This window comes from Rhinoraja longicauda, chromosome 11 (genome assembly GCF_053455715.1).
Source record: "Rhinoraja longicauda isolate Sanriku21f chromosome 11, sRhiLon1.1, whole genome shotgun sequence".
Lineage (NCBI taxonomy): Eukaryota > Metazoa > Chordata > Chondrichthyes > Rajiformes > Arhynchobatidae > Rhinoraja > Rhinoraja longicauda.
The window spans coordinates 52,563,394-52,584,527 of record NC_135963.1 but is presented as its reverse complement, the minus strand read 5'-3'; the positions used below and the strand labels follow the sequence as shown (position 1 = coordinate 52,584,527).

The window sequence follows — 21,134 nt, the reverse complement described above, 5'->3', positions numbered from 1 at the left end:
CAAGATCACAAAGGGCACAAATAAAGTCAATGTTCACTATCATTTTCCCAGGCTAGTGGACTCTAAAACTAGAGGCCACGGGCTGAAGGTGGGAGGGGAGAGATTTAAGAGGGACCTCGGGTCTGATCAGCGCCTTATAAACCCTCAGCATTTACATCCCTGAATACGTTCATACATATGTTAACTCATTCATTCCTGGGATCATTCTTTAAACCTCCCCGGACCCTCTCCAACACCAGCATATCCTTCCTCGGATGTGGGACTCATCTTTTAACCTGTACTTCATTTACTAATTTCTACTTCAACGAGTTTAGTTCAAGGAATTTAGTGACAGTAGACTTCAGTTAAAGAGTTTGTTGTCTTCTCACCACTCCCATCACCTCGATCCCTCTCCAAGTGACCCTCATTCCATGACTCTCTGGGGAGAGTATTTGTCCTGTTAGTTTAGTTTTTTATTGTTACCTGTATGGAGGTACATGGAAAAGCTTTTTTGTTGCGTGCTATCCAGTCAGCGGAAAGATTACACATGATTACAATCAATCCGTCCACTGTGTACAGATACAGGATACAGGGAATTAAGGTTTAGTGTAAGATAAAGTCCAATTGGAGACAGTTGAAAGATCTCCAACGAGGCAGATGGGAAGTCGGGCCCGGTGTCTAGTTGGGGTTGGGATGATTCACAGCTGGGCAGAAACTGTCTCTGAATCTGGAAGGTTCGTTTAATTTTCATTTGCTGTCCAGATTGCTGTCATTTGCTGTCTGGAATTTGCTGTCCAGATTGTGAAGGCGGATCTTATCTATGTGAGCATTTCCTCCAGGTTTTACAGGGCCACTGTGTGAGACGAATATCCGGGCGTGTAGCAGCAATCCATGTCTTCGCGGGGGGCAGTGTGTTGAACTCCCCTGGCTGAAGGTGTATGGAAACGCCACTGACTTGCCTGCAGTCTCCGGCTCTGAGCGTGCTTCTGGCTACACCTGTAAATGTCGGCGTGGATACACAGGTAACCTCAACGTTTAGGTGGCGTGTCGGGTCGAGACCCCTCTGGAAGGGTCTGAAGAAGGGTCTCGACCCGAAACATCACCCATTTCTTCTCTCTAGAGATGCTGCCTGTCCCGCTGAGTTACTCCAGCTTTTTGTGTCTATCTTCGGTTTAAACCAGAATCTGCAGTTCCTTCTTACACATATGGATATTATATATATATATATCTATACGGGAATATGCAGGGAAAGGTGACGTGCAGGCAGTGATTAGTTTGACTTGGCATTGAGTTCAGCACAGGCAGTGTGGGCCTGTTCCTGTGGTGTGCAATGTCGTACGAAAGTAACCAGAACACGACTGAGAAAATCTATTGCATCACCTAATCTGATTAGGGTAATAAATAGCCTTTAATCTGAGATGCACGTCTGGAGGAACAACGTTTTGGAACCTCTCCAGCAATGTAGTTTTACAGCAATTGCAACCTAATATTTCTCTATTTTTTGTCAGTGACGTTAGTTGTGGTTGTGAGGAGAAGCATAACTGGGATAATAGTGCAAGGAGTGGGCTAATTCTTAAGCTCTGGTTTGCTGACCTGGCTTGCAAAGCATTGCCTGGTAAGTTAAATCGGCAGTCATAACAGAGGAAGGAAGGATGTGCACTGTTTGGATGCAAGTGAACGAAGAGAGATGAACAACACTCGGCAGGGGCTGAGGTGACAAACATGCCTGAAGATCAATTAAAGAGTTTGTTTTAAAGAGTTCAGGTGCAAACCCTTTTAAATCCCATTTGGAGCAATGGTGTTATCCGTTCTTAAGGCATCCGTCTTGATGATGGTCATCACAGGTAAATATTTATGAGTAGAATATTCTTTTAAGTTAATTGCATTAGCCTGGAGTTGTTATATTACTTTAATACTCAGGAGAAAAAGTTAGGCGTGCCATCGGGAATAATTGCCGTAGTAACAGGGAACTGCAGATGCTGGTAATATATATTTTTTAAATATGTATAATTGGTGTTTAGTTAAATATGCCTCTGATGAGTTTATTGCAATAATTAAAATTTAATGTTGTATGTTAAAGGAACAGGGCATCCCTTAGTCTCAATGAAACACCTTTGAATTTTGGCGATGCAATGAATCACAATATAATATAATTATCTGAAGAAGGGTTTCTTTTCTCCAGCGATGCTGCCTGACCCACTAAGTGACAACCAGCATTCTGTGGCCATCTCCGATATAACAGGTATAACAGGTATAACAGAGCTTTATTTGTCGTTCGGTACCGAAGTACCGAACGAAACTACATAGCAGTCATAGAAAAAAAAAAGAACACAAGACACATGACCCCAACACAAACGTCCATCACAGTGACTCCAAACACCCCCTCACTGTGATGGAGGCAACAAAACTTCCCCTCTCTTCCCCACGCCCACGGACAGACAGCTCGTCCCCGACCGACCCGCACAGTCCCCGCACCGGGCGCTGAAACGTCCCGCGGCCGAACCGGGCGATGAAAGGCCCGCGACCAAGCCTTGCGCAGCTAAGTCCCGCAGCCGAGCCGCACCAGCGGTGAAAAGTCCCGCAGCCGAGCCGCACCGGGCGGTGTTAAGCCCCGCAGCCGAGCTGCACCGGGCGGTGTTAAGCCCCGCAGCCGAGCTGCACCGGGCGGTGTTAAGCCCCGCAGCCGAGCTGCACCGGGCGATGTAAAGCCCCGCAGCCGAGTTGCACCGGGCGGTGTTAAGCCCCGCAGCCGAGCTGCACCGGGCGATGTAAGTCCAGCGGCCAAGCCGCACCGGGATGTAAAGTCCAGCGGCCAAGCCGCACCGGGATGTAAAGTCCAGCGGCCAAGCCGCACCGGGATGTAAAGTCCAGCGGCCAAGCCGCACCGGGGGATGTTAGGCCCCGCAGCCGAGCCGCACCCCGCGCCGTGAGGAAGAGAAAAGTTCCCCACACCCACCCACCCACACCCACCCCCCACACACCACCACCCCCTCCCACACATACACAACCAAAAAAATATATATAAAAATCATCCCAACACCGACACTCAACAAAAAAATGACGGACAGACTGCTAGTCAGCCGCTGCCGTTAGGCGCCGCCATGAGTTATCAACCAGCATCTGCAGTTCCTTTCAATAGACAATAGACAATAGGTGCAGGAGTAGGCCATTCAGCCCTTCGAGCCAGCACCGCCATTCAATGCGATCATGGCTGATCACTCTCAATCAGTACCCCGTTCCTGCCTTCTCCCCATACCCCCTCACTCCGCTATCCTTAAGAGCTCTATCCAGCTCTCTCTTGAAAGCATCCAACGAACTGGCCTCCACTGCCTTCTGAGGCAGAGAATTCCACACCTTCACCACTATCTTTCGACACATAATTGTTAGCATGTTTTTACATTTTTAAAATTGTAACTAGCTTTATGGATTTTTCAAATGTAATTCATGTGAATGGCTTTATAGTCCTACTGAACTGGAAATAATTTGCTTGAGTTTAGACGATTTATTCTTCAAGAAAGATAGGTTAAGCAGCACTTCTAAAATCAAGAGTCACCGAGATGTTTGTGTTCGGTACATTAACCAATAATAGATGAATCACCATAATCCACAGAGCAGCTGCTTAGTTTAGTTTAGTTTAGAGATGCAGCTGGGAAATCGGCCCTTCGACCCACCAGAGATGGACACAAAATGCTGGAGTAACTCAGCGGGACAGGCAGCATCTCTAAAGAGAAGGAATGGGTCGAGATCCTTCAAAGTCCGCACCGACCAGCGATCCCCACACATTAACACTATCCTACACACACTAGGGACAATTTACATTTATACCAAGCCAATTCACCTACAAACCTGTGCGTCTTCAGTGTGCGGGAAGAAACCAAATACTTTAATATGGGGGGGTTATAAAACAATTGGCTCCTTGTAATGATACAACTTTTAGGGGACTCAGCACATTTATTTAAATTATTTTCTATTTGTGTATTTATACATTTTGATCGTTGGAAGAAATTTGTAATGAACAGTACACAGAGAGTTATAATTTGAAGCAAAGTAACAACTCTAATGACTAAAACATGAAGGTGCTGGTGGAACTCAGCGGGGCAGACAGCATCTGCAGAAGGAAGGAATGGGTAGACCACATTTCAGGTCGCGATCCTTCTTCAGACCCTGTTGTAAGTCCGATATTCCGACCTAAAACATCGCCTGTCCATTCCCTTCACAGATGCTGCCCGGCTGAGTTCCTCCAGTACTTCGACTTTGCTCAAAATTCTAGCATCTGCAGTTCCTTCTTATTTATATTCTGATTTGTGCATACTTAGCCAATAATATATGAAAGGGGGAGGTGGGGGGAGGGAGGTAGGACAAAGTTCGCCAAGTGATGGGTGGATAAGGCTGAGGTGGGTGTTGATTGGAAGATGGGTGGAACAAGGTTGCATTGAAAAGGAGACGAAGGGTTGACAGATAAGGAGAGAAGTGAAAGGTAAAGCAGGAGGCAGCCATGCATTATCCCTGGAGTCTACTCTCTCCCACTCAATCAATCAATCATGGCTGATCTAGGTGTATAGGAAAATAACTGCAGATGCTGGTTCAAATTGAAGGTAGACACAAAATTCTGGAGTAACTCAGCAGGTCAGGCAGCATCTCAGGAGAGAAGGAATGGGTGACGTTTCGGGTCGACACCTTTCTTCAGGCTGATCTAGGCCTCGGCTAGGGTTACCAACTGTCCCGTATTAGCCGGGACATCCGTATTTTGGCCTAAATCTGTTTATCCCGTACGGAACCGTCATTGTCCTGTATTAGGCCCGGGGGGGGGCTGCAGGCCCGGACACTGTAGGCATGGACACTGTAGGCCCGGGGGGGGCTGCAAGCCCGGACACTGTAGGCATGGACACTGTAGGCCCGGGGGGGGGGGGGCTGTAGGCACGGACACTATAGGCACGGACACAGTAGGCCCGGACACAGTAGGCCCGGACACAGTAGGCCCGGACACTGTAGGCCCGGACACTGTAGGCCCGGACACTGTAGGCCCGGACACTGTAGGCCCGGACACTGTAGGCTAACGGAGTGTGTTCGGAGAGCGGGGCCGAGTGTTTTCGCCTGGCGGAGGTTGCGTAGCAACCCGCCACCTGGCCCGAGCGGCCATCATTGGTGAAACGGGAGCATGTGGCCACTGGCTGGGTGAGGTCACGTGGGGCGCGGGGTGGTGACGTCCCGTATTTGGGAGTTTGAAAGTTGGCACCCCTAGCCTCGGCTCACCTTAAAGCCTTCACTCCCCTCTAGAGGAGAAAAATCTCTCTCTCTCAGCCTTGCCCATTCTCCCTGTACGCATGTGGCTGTTCCTACAAGAGCTTCCATTTCCTCTCACAGGTTAATTTCCTCCGTAAATCATCCCAAGTGTGGCGGAGAAACCAATGGGTTGGTGTAAATGGGTGTTTGATGGCGGGAATTTGATGGGCTGAAGGGCCTGATTTATTGCTGCATAACTCTTTGACAGCCTCATAAAGTTATACAACACAGAAACAGGCCCTTCGACCCCACTCATCCATGCTGACCTAAGTGCCTACATTTGGCCCATATCCTCTCAGCCCTTCCCATCCATGTGCCTGTCCAAATGTCTTTTAAACGTTGTTAAAGGAGACGAAAGGAAGTAACTTATGATGATCACAAATGAATTCAACAAACTAGCGTCTGTGTCCACAATGTACAAATGTCTTAGAGACAATCTAAAACAAATCAGTCTGAAGAAACGTCACCTACCCATGTTCTCCAGAGATGCTGCCTGACCGCCTGAGTTACTCCAGCACTCTGTGTCTTTTTTTTTTAGTAAGCCAGCTTCTGCAGTTCCTTGCTTCTCCAAAAGCTTTCACTTGTTACCTGTCAGAAGAACAAACGCAACAAATCTTTTCACTGTACACGTGACAACAAACTCAACTCAACTTTTTCTCTCTTCCTTTTCAAGGTTCACAGTGCGAGATGGATGTTGGCGAGTGTGACTGGAATCCTTGTCAGAATGGAGGAACGTGCCGGAATACGCAGGAGGGTTACACCTGCCACTGCCCAGCAGGAGGCGAGCAAGGGGTGTTCTTCGGAGGCCAGAACTGTACGGATATTCTGACTGGCTGTGAGAGCCACGGATGCCAGAACAAGGCAACATGCATCCCTTACCTGCTGGGTAAACAACACAGGCACCGCTGCCTCTGTACGGACGGCCACGCTGGCACGTACTGTCAACTGTCCACCACCTTCTCCTTTGCAGTCAGCGGTTATCTTCATTTTAAAACATCACTTACCAGGAAGACTCAGTCCGCGACGCACACACCTGCCTATCGCGTGTTCCTAAGGTGTAGAACCGTGCTGCCCAATGCAATAATTTTCCACCGGGGGAACAGAGGAACATTCATGAAATTGGAAGTGCTCAACGGGCATTTGTCAGCGTCGCTGCAAGTGAGGAATCGACCGCTTGCAAGCCTTGAGATCTTCAAGGACGTGAGCGATGGGGAGTGGCACAGTGTGGAAGTGACACTCAGCAGCCATTTTGCGGTCGAACTGCTGGATCGTCCCTGTGCTGGAGAATGCACGGTCCTGAAGCCTCTCGAGATGGAGAGTGGGCAACTTTCCTCTGCGTTTGAAAGCACGTCCTTTGGCGGCACCCTGGGTGTCCATGGAGATTATCCAGGAGCCACCCGGCCCCATTTTATCGGTTGCCTTCAGGACGTGACAGTGGACTCGAATGTGCTGGAGCTGGACGCTCTCCCGGCCCAGGCGGCCCTGAATGTGCAGCCTGGGTGTGGCAAGAGTACTCGGTGCCAGACCGATCCGTGCCAAAGCAGGGGCCAATGTGTCGATCTGTTGACAAATTACCGCTGTGATTGTTTCCGCCCATACGTCGGATTGAACTGTTCTGAAGGTAGGTAGATTACTAGGTTAATTCCCAGAATAATGGGACTGTGGTATGTTGAAAGACTGGAATGACTAGGCTTGTGTACACTGGAATTTAGAAGGACGAGAGGAGATCTTATCGAAACGTATAAGATTATTAAGGGGTTGGACACGTTAGAGGCAGGAAACATGTTCCCAATGTTGGGGGAGTCCAGAACAAGGGGCCACAGTTTAAGAATAAGGGGTAGGCCATTTAGAACTGAGATGAGGAAAAACGTTTTCAGAGAGGGACGGACAGAGTTGACGTGGGTAGGCTTTTCCCTTTGAGAGTGGGGAAGATTCCAACAAGGGGACATAGCTTCAGAATTGAGGGACAAAGGTTTAGGGGTAACATGAGGGGGAACTTCTTTACTCAGAGGGTTGTGGCTGTATGGAATGGGCTTCCGGTGGAAGTGGTGGAGGCTGGCTCGATTTTATTATTTAAGAGTAAATTGGATAGGTATATGGATAGGAGGGGATTGGAGGGTTATGGTCTGAGTGCAGGTAGATGAGACTAGGTCAGGGAGAATGGTCGGCGTGGACTGGTAGGGCCGGACAGGCCTGTTTCCATGCTGTAGTTGTTATATATGTTATAGAGTTGTGAATCTGTGGAATTCTCTGCCTCAGAAGGCAGTGGAGGCCAATTCTCTGAATGCATTCAAGAGAGAGCTAGATAGAGAAGGATAGCGGAGTCAGGGGGTTATGGGGAGAAGGCAGGAACGGGGTACTGATTGAGAATGATCAGCCATGATCACATTGAATGGCGGTGCTGGCTCGAAGGGCCGAATGGCCTCCTCCTGCACCTATTGTCTATTGTCTATCATAAGGTCATAAGTGATAATAGAAATAGGCCATTCGGCCCATCAAGTTTACTCCACCATTCAATCATGGTTTCTCTCTCCTAACCCCATTCTCCTGCCTTCTCCCCATAACCTCTGACTCCCATTCAGCAAGGTATTACAAATAACATTTAAAAATTGAACCAGCTTTGGGCGGGCACTGTGGTGTAGTGGTAGAGCTGTTGGCTCACAGCACCAGAGTCTCAGGTTCGATCCTGACTACAGGTGCCATCTGTATGGACTTTGCACGTTTTCCCAGTGACCGTGTGTGTTTTCGCCAGGAGCTCCGGTTTCCCCCCACTCTCCAAAGACGTGCAGGTTTGTAGGTTGATTGGCATCTGTATATTGTAAATTGTCCCTCGTGCGCAGGACAGAACTAGTGTACGGGTTGATCGCTGGTCGGCGCGGACTTGGTGGGCCGAAGGGCCCGTTTCCGTGCTGTGTCCCTAAAGTCGAAAGGCAAGAAAAACTCAATGGGAAATTAGATGCAGTCTACCAGAGGGCTGATCTTGGTGCCCTTGCGTTGAAAGTTGAAGATGCAGTCTGGATGTTGGCTGCATTGCCGAGAAGTCCAAAGTGAATCAGTCCCAATCCTCGAACAGTTTGGAAGAAAGCACAGCTCGCGTGGACGTTCACTTTGGATTAGGTTTAGGGTTAATATTGTCACGTGTACCGAGATGCAGATAAAAGGCTTTTGTTGGCATGAAGTCCAGTGAAATCAGATAATACTATACACGAGTGCAATCAAACCAAACACAAGTACAACAGGTAGAGCAAAGAAAAAAATGCAGAGTGCGGAATATAGTGTAACAGCATTGGAGTGTAACAGTTCCAGAGACAATGTCCAATGTCCACATTAAAAGTGACGTTTTAACATGCTTTTAATAACCTAAAATAGACAATAGACAATAGATGCAAGAGTAGGCCATTCGGCCCTTCGAGCCAGCACCACCATTCAATGTGATCATGGCTGATCATTCTCAATCAGTACCCCGTTCCTGCCTTCTCCCCATACCCCCTGACTCCGCTATCCTTAAGAGCTCTATCTAGCTCTCTCTCGAATGCATTCAGAGAATTGGCCTCCACTGCCTTCTGAGGCAGAGAATTCCACAGATTCACAACTCTCTGACTGAAAACGTTTTTCCTCATCTCCGTTCTAAATATTTTTAAAATCTGTTATCATTAACACAAGTAATCAAAATTATGAATAGAATATTAGGCCAACTCATGTACTCACTAATAGAACAGTACACAAGAACAGGCCCTTCGGCCCACAATATCTGTACTGAACATGGTGTCAAAATAATTTCTTATCTACCTGTAGATGATCCCGTGTTCCATGCATGTCCATATGCTTATGCAAAATCTGCCCACCACCACCCCCCACCTTTCAGTCCAAAGAAGGGTTACGACCCGAAACATCACCTGTTCCTTTTCTCCAGAGATGCTGCCTGACCCACTAAATTACTCCAGCACTTTGTGCCCATCTTCGGTATAAACCAGCATCGGCAGTTCCTTCCTGCAGATGATTCAACCATTGACTGTGGGCAAAATGAGCAAGAGTGAAACACCTGCCTGTTTTAAACCCTTGGCCCAATGTTCTCTCCCATTGATCACAATTTCAAGAAATTATTCAGGCAGAATGCAAAGCAGATGTTGCTATGGTTTCATTGGTCTTGTTAAAGCAGCATCTATTCCATCGCTTAGTTATACATCCCGCAACTCCGCTCTTGCAATCTTCAGGAAACGGGGCTTCCCTTCCTCCATTATAGATGAGGCTCTCACTAGGGTCTCTTCTACATCCCGCAACTCCGATCTTGCATAGCAACACGCTTAGTTATACAGCTGGGTTTTACTTAGATTTCTCTGATAAAGGATCTCTTTATGTTGATAGATACAAAATGCTGGAGTAACTCAGCGGGACAGGCAGCATCCCTGGAAAGAAGGAATGGGTGACGTTTTGGGCCTTCTTCAGAACTCTTTATGTATATTTTTTCAGCAAGAATGCTCGTCTGATTTCTATTGTGACAGTAATCATTGTTTGACGGGTGTAACTCTGCACATGAGGATGTCCCTAAGGTCTGTACCTCATGCACACAACCCTGTACATGAGGTTGTTAATCCAATTTGCCTTTTGTGTTTTCTTGACAGAATTAACCCCGGGTAGATTTGGCCCTGAAGGCTACGCTGTGTTTACCATTGATGACAATCCAGGAGAGGAAGTGAACATATCCATGTTCGTTCGTTCCCGCAAACCAAGCGGCCTGTTGCTGATGCTGCAGAGTGGCGGCTTTCCGTACCTTCAGCTGGAGTTGGACGCTGGACATGTGGTGGCCCAATCCCCTCCGTCTCAACCTCTCGCCAGTGATCACTCCATTACCGACGGCAGCTTCCACTTAATAACTGTGGAGATAAAACCAAACCAAATGAAGCTGGTTGAGTCGGGTCGAGTTGTAGGCCGCGTTCCAATCCCCCCAGTTAGAGTGCAGGCTGGCGACGTGGCTTGGATCGGAGGCCTGCCAGACCAGATGGAACTTGCCCAAGACACAAGTTACTTTGAAGGATGCATCCAGGATATAAAAATCAACAACAAGAGACTTGAGTTTTATCCCGTTGGCGTCTCCGGGGAGTCTTACAGTAACAGGAAACTAGTAAATATAACAAGTGGCTGTGCTGGAAACAACACCTGTCAGGTACAGTATACAGACTGCAATTCACACCCTTATTACATAGAACAGAGAACAGCACACCAATCGCCCCTTCGACCACAATGTATATGCCAAACTTGATGCCAAGTTTAACTGATCTCATCTACCTGTTCATGATCCATTCCCCACTATTCCCTGCCTCCCTTCTATTGACTCCATCTACACTTCACGCTGCCTCAGCAAGGCCACCAGCATAATCAAGGACGAGTCTCACCCCAGTCACTCTCTCTTCTGCCCTCTCCCATCGGGAAAGAGATACAGAAGTGTGAAAATGCCCAGCACCAGATTCGGGGAGAGTTTCTTCCCGGCTGTTATCAGGCAACTGAACTGGCCCATCACTAACTAGAGAGCGGTCCTGACCTACCATCTATCTCATGGGAGACACTTGGACTATATTTAATCGGACTTTGCTGTACTTTATCTTGCACTAAACGTTATTCCCTCTATCCTGCGTCTGTACACTGTGGGCGGTTCGATTGTAATCATGTATAGTCTTTCCACTGTATAGCACATACCAAAAAGGCTTTTCACTGTACTTCGGTACACATGACAATAAACAAAACTAAAATTAAACTTTCATGTGCCTATCTAAAAGAATCTTTGAACCTTTTTATCTACTTGGATAGAAGGACAAACCTATATTGTAACTAAAATCTTGGTGCAATACCATAATCTCACAGTTTACAGGTAGCTGACATGAATACTATCTTTGACACAGAGTGCTGGAGTAACTCAGTGGGCCAGGCAGCATCTCTGGAGAACACGGATAGGTGATGTTTTGGATCGGGACTCTTCTTCAGACTTTCCCTATGTAATATCTAACAGGAAAACCTTCTCTTCATATTGATGCCAGTTCCATGATGTACAGATACCATTTTTGTTTAGAAGGTAGGCATTGTCAGTAGGGTAAAATATAGCACTTCTAGTTTTAGAGAAACAGTTTGGAAACAGGTCCTTTAACCCACTGAGTCTCCGATGTCCAGTGATCAGCCACCTGCAGATCAGGAACAAATTACAAACCTGCTTATCTTTCGAATATTTGAGGAAACCCAGAACACCTGGAGGAAACCCACACAGACACAGGGAGAACGTACAAACTCCTTATTGACGGCACCCCTCGTCAGGATTGAACCTGGGTCTCTGGCGCTGTAAGGCAGCAACTCTACCGCTGTGCCGCTGTGCAGTGCCACTATTTTCGAACTGTTGGATTCGGTGTCTTCAAATTGAATCTGTGAGACGTAATTTTTAATTCTGTAGTAATTTTGTTTCTGCTTACCCAGTTCAGCCCCTGTTTGAATGGTGGCATCTGCTCATCTGGCTGGGATGACTTTGTCTGCTCCTGCCCCCCGAATACCTCTGGAAAGACCTGCAGCCTGGTGCAGTGGTGTCAGCTCGACCCATGCCCGCAAGGGTCACAGTGCCACTTGCTCGGAGATGGGTTTGATTGTGAGTAGGCGACTTTCCGGTCTTCTCAACCCATGTGTTATTGGAAAAGCAGTGACACTACCGATCGTCAGAGAGTGTTGATTAAAGCTACGCTTTGACAATTCCATCCATGCTTCGAACAAGGGCATCCTCGTTGTAGATTGGATTGCTCGTCAATAGACAATAGGTGCAGGAGGAAGTCATTCGGCCCTTCGATCCAGCACCGCCATTCAATGTGATCATGGCTGATCATTCTCAATCAGTACCCCGTTCCTGCCTTTTCCCCATACCCCCTGACTCCGCTATCCTTAAGAGCTCTATCCAGCTCTCTCTTGAATGCATTCAGAGAATTGGCCTCCACTGCCTTCTGAGGCAGAGAATTCCACAGTTTCACAACCCTCTGACTGAAAAAGTTTTTCCTCATCTCAGTTCTAAATGGCTTACCCCTTATTCTTAAACTGTGGCCCCTTGTTCTGGACTCCCCCAACATTGGGAACATGTTTCCTGCCTCTAACGTGTCCAACCCCTTAATAATCTTATACGTTTCGATAAGATCTCCTTGTGAGCTCTGCTTAATAAAATCTTTTCTTTAGACTTTTATACAGTACCGACCAGCGATTGCCCTGCACACTAACGCTATCCTACACACTGGGAACAATTTACAATTTTACCACAGCCCACTAACCTACAAACCTGTACACCTTTGGAATGGGGGAGAAAACTGGAACACCCGGAGAAAACCCTTGCAGTCACGGGGAGAACGTACAAACTCCGTTCAGACAGCACCCGTAGTCAGGATCGAACCCGGGTCTCTGGCGCTGCAAGGCAGCAACTCTACCGCTGTGCCACCGTGCCGCCCAAACAAGCCAGTGTTTCCACAAGAGGCCGCTGGGCATCCCACTTCATGAAAGGGGATAGACTTGAAATTCTTTCAGGCATTTTGAAAAAATCTCTAAGACATGGAAAATGCCTTCAGGCTTTGGCAAGCACTCTCGGGCATTGGAGGGCAACCTGGGCAAGGGGTTTCCAGTTGCCACATCTGCCCTGGAATTTGCCTTGGCCCATTGCTTAGCTTTAGATTAACATAGCTTTTTTATTCATTAACAATTATTTTTTTATTAATTAATAATTATTTTAATTAACATAGAGCACAGCACAGGTACAGGCCCTTTTGGCCTGCAATCTCTGCGCCGAACATGATGCCAAGACCAAGACCAAGTGCACATAATCCACCATATCCACGTGCCGATCTTTTCAACGCCACCATCACATCTGCTTTCAACACCACCCCCGGCAGCGTGTTCCAGGCCCTCACCAGCCTCCGTGTGAAACAAACTTAGCCCTGTGCATCTTCTATAAACTTTACACCCCCCCCCCCCTCATCTTAATGCCATGCCATCTAGTATTTGAGAAGTGTAAAAGATTGGCACAGCAGTGAGCATCACAGTGATCGTACAACCCTTCTCTGTTAACACAGTTGTCCACAAGTAATAGCTTAAATGAACAACTAAACACCTCGTCTGTGAGATACTCACTTCGATCCAAACGTGGAATCTGGACAGGCTCGGATGTGTACACAGTGACTGGTATCTAAGATCGACACAGAATTCTGGAGTAACTCAGTGAGTCAGGCAGCATCTCTGGAGATAAGGAATAGGTGACGTTTCAGGTTGGAATCCATCTTCAGGCTGAAAGTCACCTATTCCTTTTCTCCAGAGATGCTGCCTGGCCCACTAAGTTACTCCAGCATTTTGTGTGTATCTTGGGTAGAAAACCAGCTTCTGCCGTTCTTTCCTACGCACAATCGTTCCTGTTCCTCTCGTCCCCTCCTAAAATGTGTGGGCCAAACCTGCTAGCCATTGGAGGACACAAAAGAATTACAAACTTCTGAATGTCATGAAAGAGGTATTGATAAATAATGATCTAAACCACAAAATCAAAATTGATAAGACAGTAAATATATATTTTTTAAAATGCAACTTTATGCCCACTATTGGGAATCAAAACAGTTTGAGGAAGTACACTACACACGGCTGTATCTTAAACACCCCTACACAAAGGGTGAAACGGACTGGGGCAAAGTAACAGTGTAAAACTGACAATTATGGTCTTTGATATATATTTGCACCAAAATCAAAGATGTTAACCAGGGTTAATTTATTTGGGACCTCTATATGTAGTGAATGGTATACCTAGTAGATGGAATGAATTCACAAAATGCTGGAGTAACTCAGCAGGTCAGGCAGCATTTCAGGAGAGAAGGAATGGGCGACATTTCGGGTCAAGACCCGATAACTTCCTCGATAACTTCCGGTTCCCAGGCCCCCACTCCCTCATCTTTACCATGGATGTCCAGTCACTCTACACTTCCATCCCCCACAAGGATGGTCTCGAAGCCCTCCGTTTCTTCCTCGACCGTAGAACCAGCCAATCCCCATCTACTAACACTCTTTTTTTTATCTTATACTACCTAGTAGATGGACTTCACTGAACAATGCACAGAATCCTCAAGGTTAAACTTAAGATAGATTAACCTTAAAGTTGTTCTTGGAGTCAGACATTTTTATACATCTGTTGCACCACAGTGATATCAGGATTAATTGATCATTTAGATTCCCTGCCAATAGCCGCTTACTTATTGATAGGAAACCTCCAAAACAATAACAATTAGATTGTGAGAAACCTACGTGCGACAATGACATTTTTGGTTACAGAACTGGAATGGTCCAAAATTGAATGTCGTACATGATACCCAGTAGCATGATATTTGCATATAATGGGATTCATAGTGGTGTCACTGTCTTCATTAATTAAAAAATACAGCACGGAAACTGGCCCTTCGGCCCACCTCCCTTCCATTGACTTCATCTACACTTCACGCTGCCTCGGCAAGGCCAGCAGCATAATCAAGGACGAGTCGCACCCTGGTCACTCCCTCTTCTCCCCTCTCCCATCGGGCATGAGGTACAGAAGTGTGAAAATGCACACTTCCAGATTCAGAAACTTCCAGTTTCTTCCCAGCTATTATCAGATCACCGAACCATCCAACCAACAACTAGAGAGCAGTCCTGAACTAGTATCCACCTCACTTGGTGACCCTTTGTGCTATCTTTGATTGGACTTTACTGGCTTTATCTTGCACTAACAATTATTCTCTTATCATGTATCTTGAATCACTATGAACGGTTCCATTGTAATCATGTATTGTCTTAAGGCTGACTGGCTAACACGCAACAAAAGCTTTTCACTGCACCACAGTACACGTGACCATAAACCTAACTAGCTGAGTCCATGCTGACCATCGATCACCTGTTCACATTAGGTTGATGTTATCCCACTTTCACATCTCCTCCCTGCACACTATGGGCGGGGGCCAATTAACTCTGAATGCTTCTTTGCCAACCATATTATGATGGCTTAAGTAAATACATTTGCTCCAATGAATGATGAACTAATTACTGGAGGGGGTTCACATACTGTACCAGTTTCAAGTTTTGTCGTCCAGATTCGCTGGGGGGGGGGGGGGGCTTTCAGAACTCGTTCCATTGAGCAAACAATCGTGCGAGATACGTTTTTAAAGTACTTCTGTGCAACTTCACACGTGACCAGGTTTGTAAAGAAACCTTTGAGTTAAAATTCAGTGCCCTGTAGATGTGCATAGTGCAGATGCTGAAATTTGGCAAAGAAATGTTACAAGGAATGTTACAATGACTAACGTAATACTCACAAAATGATCGGAGTTACATGTGTGTTGAAAAGCTTCCATTTGCATGTACTTGTGCGCATTGGTGATGTAAAGTGCCTCTACATGCATCAGGTTGTGAATGTGCCTTCATTCCAACGGGGGCAGTCCACTGCTGGAACGATATGGTTACAAAGTTCATCAGAGTTCAGAATTATTAGTGCAAAGGGCTAAATTGGTGTGGGCCCAGTGTCTCAGTGGGGATTGCTACCCACAGTTGCAGAACAGCCAACACATGCCTCGGGCGAAATAGACACAAAGTTCTGGAGTAAATGCCCTGTCCCAGTTAGGCGTTTTTTCAGGCGACTGCCGGCGACTATCATAGTCGTAGCAGGTCGCCGAAATACCGGTGACTGGAACCCCCCTACGACAATGTCTACGACAAGCTACAACAACCTACCACCTAGTCGACGTCAAGCTACGGCAAGCTACCGATAACCGGCGACCCAATCGTCGCAAGTAGAACGTCCACCTACGACCGCACCTACGACAACCTACGACAACCTATCACCCCACAGGCGACAACCTCCGACAACTGGTCAACCTACATCCACCCGCGACAAGCTATGACCCTGAAGGTTGAAGACACTTGAAGACAATTCACGTTTCCCCCACTTTCCCTATAAAAGGGGGTGTATGGTAGGGTTTCCAATCATTCTGCATCATGACTATTTGAAAGTGATGCCATGAGAAACTACTCTGAAATACAATAACTTCATACATCAATTTTCTGTCAAAATGTCAAGAATTTCCTTTATTGACATACAAACAAAATTTTTTAAAAGGTTGATAAGAACATACAACATTGCATACAAAAATTCGTAGTAAACTTCAATAAATTTCAATATACTTCAAACTTTAAAATTCAAACTTTAAACAGAATACAAGTGCAAAAACATATGGAACCTAACATCATTTATGGACACATTACACTGATGGATGATCAGATCAAGTCCACACTTGGAATTCGCCGAAGTCAGTACTGGCAACAACCTTAATCACCTGGCGACAACCCACTTCACCAGGCGACAACCTACGACAGCGCCCACGTCAGGAGAGGTCAAGCTACGCTCATTGGCATCAAACCAACAGTCGCCAAAAAATTTCAAGCCTTCACAAAATCCAGCGACGACCAGAATAATGCTATGACTTTTTGGAGACGACTCACGACTGTGCCCGTGACACCTCGGCGACCGTGCGGCGATAGCCTAGTCGCCTGTAGTCGCCTAAAAAATCGCCGATCTGGGACAGGGCCTTAACTCAGCGGGTCAGGCAGCATCTCTGTAGAACAGGGATTGGTTACGCTTCGGTTCTGGACCCTTCTTCAGGCTACTGCTTGCCTTCCACGGATGGGGGCATTGATCTCGCTGGCCTCAGCAGCTTGGAGTTGTGTGGTGAAGCCCAGATACTGAATAAGCCTCAGATGAATTGCAGAGATAGCCCCACCTTCACTGACCGTGAGAAGTCCAAGGAAAGTTAGAAACAATGGTTGAAGATCTCTAAATTAAAAAAAATAACACGTAAAAACACTTTTAAATTATTTTAAAACATTCAACTAAAGTTGTAAAAAATAAAAGGATACAAAGTGCTGGAGTAACTCGGCAGGTCAAGCAGCATCTCTGGAGAATATGGCTCTAGTTGATTACTGCGCAAACACCTCATAAGTGGTGATTGCACGCAGGTCGGAGTGAGGAGAGTAGTGATTACATTTTGCAGTGGGCCTTTTTGACCAAGCTGAGGCGATCTAGTTGCTCAATCCCCTCTTTAAATCCCCTCTGTAAGGAGTTTGTACGTTCTCCCTGTGACCTGCGTGGGTTTTCTCCGAGATCTTCGGTTTCCTCCCACACTCCAAAGACGTACAGGTTTGTAGGTTAATTGACTGGGTAAAATGTAAAAATTGTCCCTAGTGTGTGTCGGATAGTGTTAGTGTGCGGGGATCGCTGGGCGGCGCAGACTCGGTGGGCCGAAGGGCCTGTTTCCGCACTGTATCTCTAAATCTAAATCTAAATGACTGAACATCGGGAGTTGGGTTGGGTGTTGAAACATATTCCATTCCCTTATCATCCTTGGGTAAAGGGAATATTGGTAGCAAAATTTATTGAAATTTAGCGAGCTGATGATGTAGGGACCGGTATTTTGTCTTGTTTCATGGCAGTTGGTGCTCTGGGATGACGGAAGATTTGATGGCGTGATTTTGTGAATCTCTTTGTAAATTGCAATAAGCCTGATTCTGCAGAGCTCTAGAGTATCCCATCCGAGAGAAGTCAGCATATTATTCCCACTTGATTTGTGCTTGTAGTCATTACATACAAAGCGGGCTGCTTGGCGTTGTACTTTCTCCAGGGTGATCTTGTTGTTGTCGAAAGGATATGGACAGGTAACGTTTCGGCTCGAGACCCTTCTTCAGACTGGGAGAAGCTAAAGTTAGTTCACTTTCAAAATAACCAGCCTTCCCTTCTGTCTTCTCTTTTATTTAGTTAGAGTTTCCACTAAAGTAAATTCAAATCAGAGAATTCAACAACAATCTAATGATCATCAAATCATCATTTTACCCCAGCCCCAACTCTCTTTCCCAGCTTCTCCCAGTCTGAAGAAAGTCCCCGACCCAAAACCCTGTGGTCTGCCCATTCCCTCCACAAATGCTGCCTGATTTGCTGAGTTCCTCCATCACTTAGTGCTTTGCACATGGTTCCAGCATCTGCAGTTTCTTATGCCCCCATGAGGAGTCTAAATGTCATTCCTCAGCCATGAGTCCCCACATGCTCACATATCTCCACCGGTCAGGTCCAGACATCATCGCCTGTTGATTTGTATTCAGCTACTGGAATGCAAAAAATAAAGCCCGTCAATTCTAAGATCAAAGCGCTAATGGAATGTAGTATCTTGGAGAAGCGTCCCGACCCGAAACATCATCTCTTCATTCTGTCTATTCTGCCCGCTGAGGTCATCCAGCACTTTGTTATTTGGCTCAAGTTTCCAGCACCTGCAGCCTCTTGTGTCATCCTCCAATTCTGTGATTTGCAAAAAAAGAATTACATTATCCATCACTTAACATCATGAAATCCTTCACTTTTTAAATAGAGTCAGAGATGAAGAAGAAGAAGTAGAATAGCCTTTATTGTCATCCAAAAAAAAACAAGTCTTTTGGACGAAATTCCATTACCCACAGTCCAACAATAAGAGCAATAAAAATAAGCAATAACACACACAATCACAAACCAACACAAGACAAAAAAAAGAAACATCCATCACAGTGAGTCTCCTCCAGTCCCTCCTCACTGTGATGGAAGGCCAGAATGTCTTTTCTCTTCCCCTGCCGTCTTCTCCCGCGGTCAGGCTGTTGAAGTTGCCACGTCGCGGCGGTCGGGACTCCCGACATTGAAGCTCCCGCCGGGCGGAGAAAATCCCGCGCCCTGTTCCGGGCCACGCCGGATGGTGAAAGAGACATACCACGTGAAAACAGGCCATTCGGCCCAACTTGCCCATGCCGACAAACATGCCCCATCTACACTAGTCCCATCTGCCTGTGTTTGGCCCATATCCCTGTAAACCTCTCCTATCCATGTACCTGTCTAAATGTTTCTTAAACCTTGTGATAATACCTGCCTATACTATCTCCTCCGGCAACTCTTTCCATACTCCTCTCACCCTCTGTGTAAAAAAAGTTGCCTCTCAGGTTCCTATTAAATCTTTCCCCCCTCACCTAAAACCTATGTCCTCTGGTTCTCGATTCCCCTCCCCTGGGTAAAAGACTGTGCATTTACCCGATCTTTTCCTTTCATGGTTTTGTACACCTCCATAAGATCACCCATTTCCCTCGAAACCTATCCAATCCATGTACCAGTCCAAATGTTTCTTAAACATTCTGAAATATTTTATCCTCTTGTAAAGAATGCTGAAATTATCAATGTAAGCCTCGGGTAACGTTGCTTCCTCTTGTTCAGTCTGAAGAAGGGTCTCGACCCGAAACGTCACCCATTCCTTCTCTCCCGAGATGCTGCCTGACCTGCTGAGTTACTCCAGCATTTTGTGAATAAATACCTTCGATTTGTACCAGCATCTGCAGTTATTTTCTTGTACTATATGTTGCTTCCTCTTGCCTTGATTGCAGGCCTTGTTCGTGCCACGTTCAAAGGAGAGCAAGGCTTGACCTTCAGAGGGAATGGCAAGATTAAGCGGGATCTCACCAACGTTACTTTCAGCGTTCGAACGAGGGAATCAAACGCTGTCGTGCTCCATGCTGTGAAGGAGCAAGACTTCATCACCATCGGCATCCAGCAGTGCCATCTCATATTGATGATAGGCAGTGGAAAGGGCAGGGGCAACCTGAGCATCCTCAGCTCAAAGCCAATAAGCGACGGTGTCTGGCACCATGTCACTCTGCACATGACCCGCCCCTCGCTCCAGCATTCCACCTGGGAAATGGAGGTCGACCAGACGGACGGAACTGTGACCGGTCACTCCGCCATGGGGAACCTGAACTTCCTGAGGGAAGGAGCGGACATTGCCCTGGGCTCTGGGGGCGGAGAGAAGGCGGGCAGCTTCGGAGGTTGCTTGGGCACCGTGAAACTGGGCGGGATCTCCTTGCCATACCTTGCAGCCGACAGCACGCACATTGTCAGGCCACAGCAGGAGCAATTTATACAGCCGTCCTTCGCCAGCATATCGCGGGGCTGCCCCGAGGAGAGCGTTTGTGCGTCCGATCCGTGTAAAAACCAGGGCAAGTGCGAGGACATGGTCACTTACTACCACTGCAGCTGCCCGACGGGCTGGACGGGCGGCAACTGCGAAGAGGACATTGATGATTGCCGGTCGAGCCCTTGCATCCACGGCCACTGCACGGACCGAGTCTCTGCGTACCAGTGTACCTGCCTGCCGGGCTACACCGGCACCAATTGTGAAGCCAACGTCGACCACTGCCCAACACACAGGTGTGCCAACGGAGCTACCTGTGTCAATGCCATAGACGGCTACTCGTGCAGGTGCACAGGTAACTTCACTGGGAGATTCTGTGAGTAAGTAAACTTTAGACTTTACTTTAGACTTTAGAGATACAGCGCGGGAATAGGCCCTTCGGCCCGCCGAGTCCGTGACGTCCCGCGATCACTGGCACTATCTTACACACTCGGGACAATTTTACAATTTACAGAAGCCAATTGCAGATTAGATTACCTGTGAATCTCGTGTGCTCTGCGTAATAAAATATTTTCTTCAGACTTTACCGATATAGCGCGGAAACAGGCGCTTCAGCCCACCGAGGCCGCGCCAACAGCGATCTCCCTGTACAACAACACTATCCTACACACGTAGTGACCATTTACAGAAACCAATGAAGCTGCAAACCTTTGGAGTGTGGGGGGAAATCAGAGCACCCGGAGAAAACCCACGCGGTCACAGGGAGAACGTGCAAACTCCGTACAGGCAGCACCCAAAGACCGGATTGAACCCGGGTCTCTGGCGCTGTAAGGCAACAATTGCGCCACTGTGCCGCCAAACATATATGAAAATATATACAAAGTTTAGTAT

At 47.0% G+C, this 21,134-nt stretch overlaps 1 protein-coding gene across 2 annotated transcripts in view; it reads left to right on the top strand.

The window, feature by feature from the left end:
- The window catches only part of crb1 (crumbs cell polarity complex component 1), a 78,744-nt gene that overhangs the window by 30,298 nt on the left and 27,312 nt on the right, over positions 1 to 21,134 (top strand). For both annotated transcript variants that reach the window (XM_078407729.1, XM_078407730.1), the window contains exons 5-9: positions 819 to 1,001; positions 5,936 to 6,883; positions 9,885 to 10,426; positions 11,722 to 11,887; positions 19,720 to 20,623. In XM_078407729.1, the coding sequence (XP_078263855.1) occupies positions 819 to 1,001; positions 5,936 to 6,883; positions 9,885 to 10,426; positions 11,722 to 11,887; positions 19,720 to 20,623 (2,743 nt within the window). The remainder of the gene's footprint in view (positions 1 to 818; positions 1,002 to 5,935; positions 6,884 to 9,884; positions 10,427 to 11,721; positions 11,888 to 19,719; positions 20,624 to 21,134) is intronic.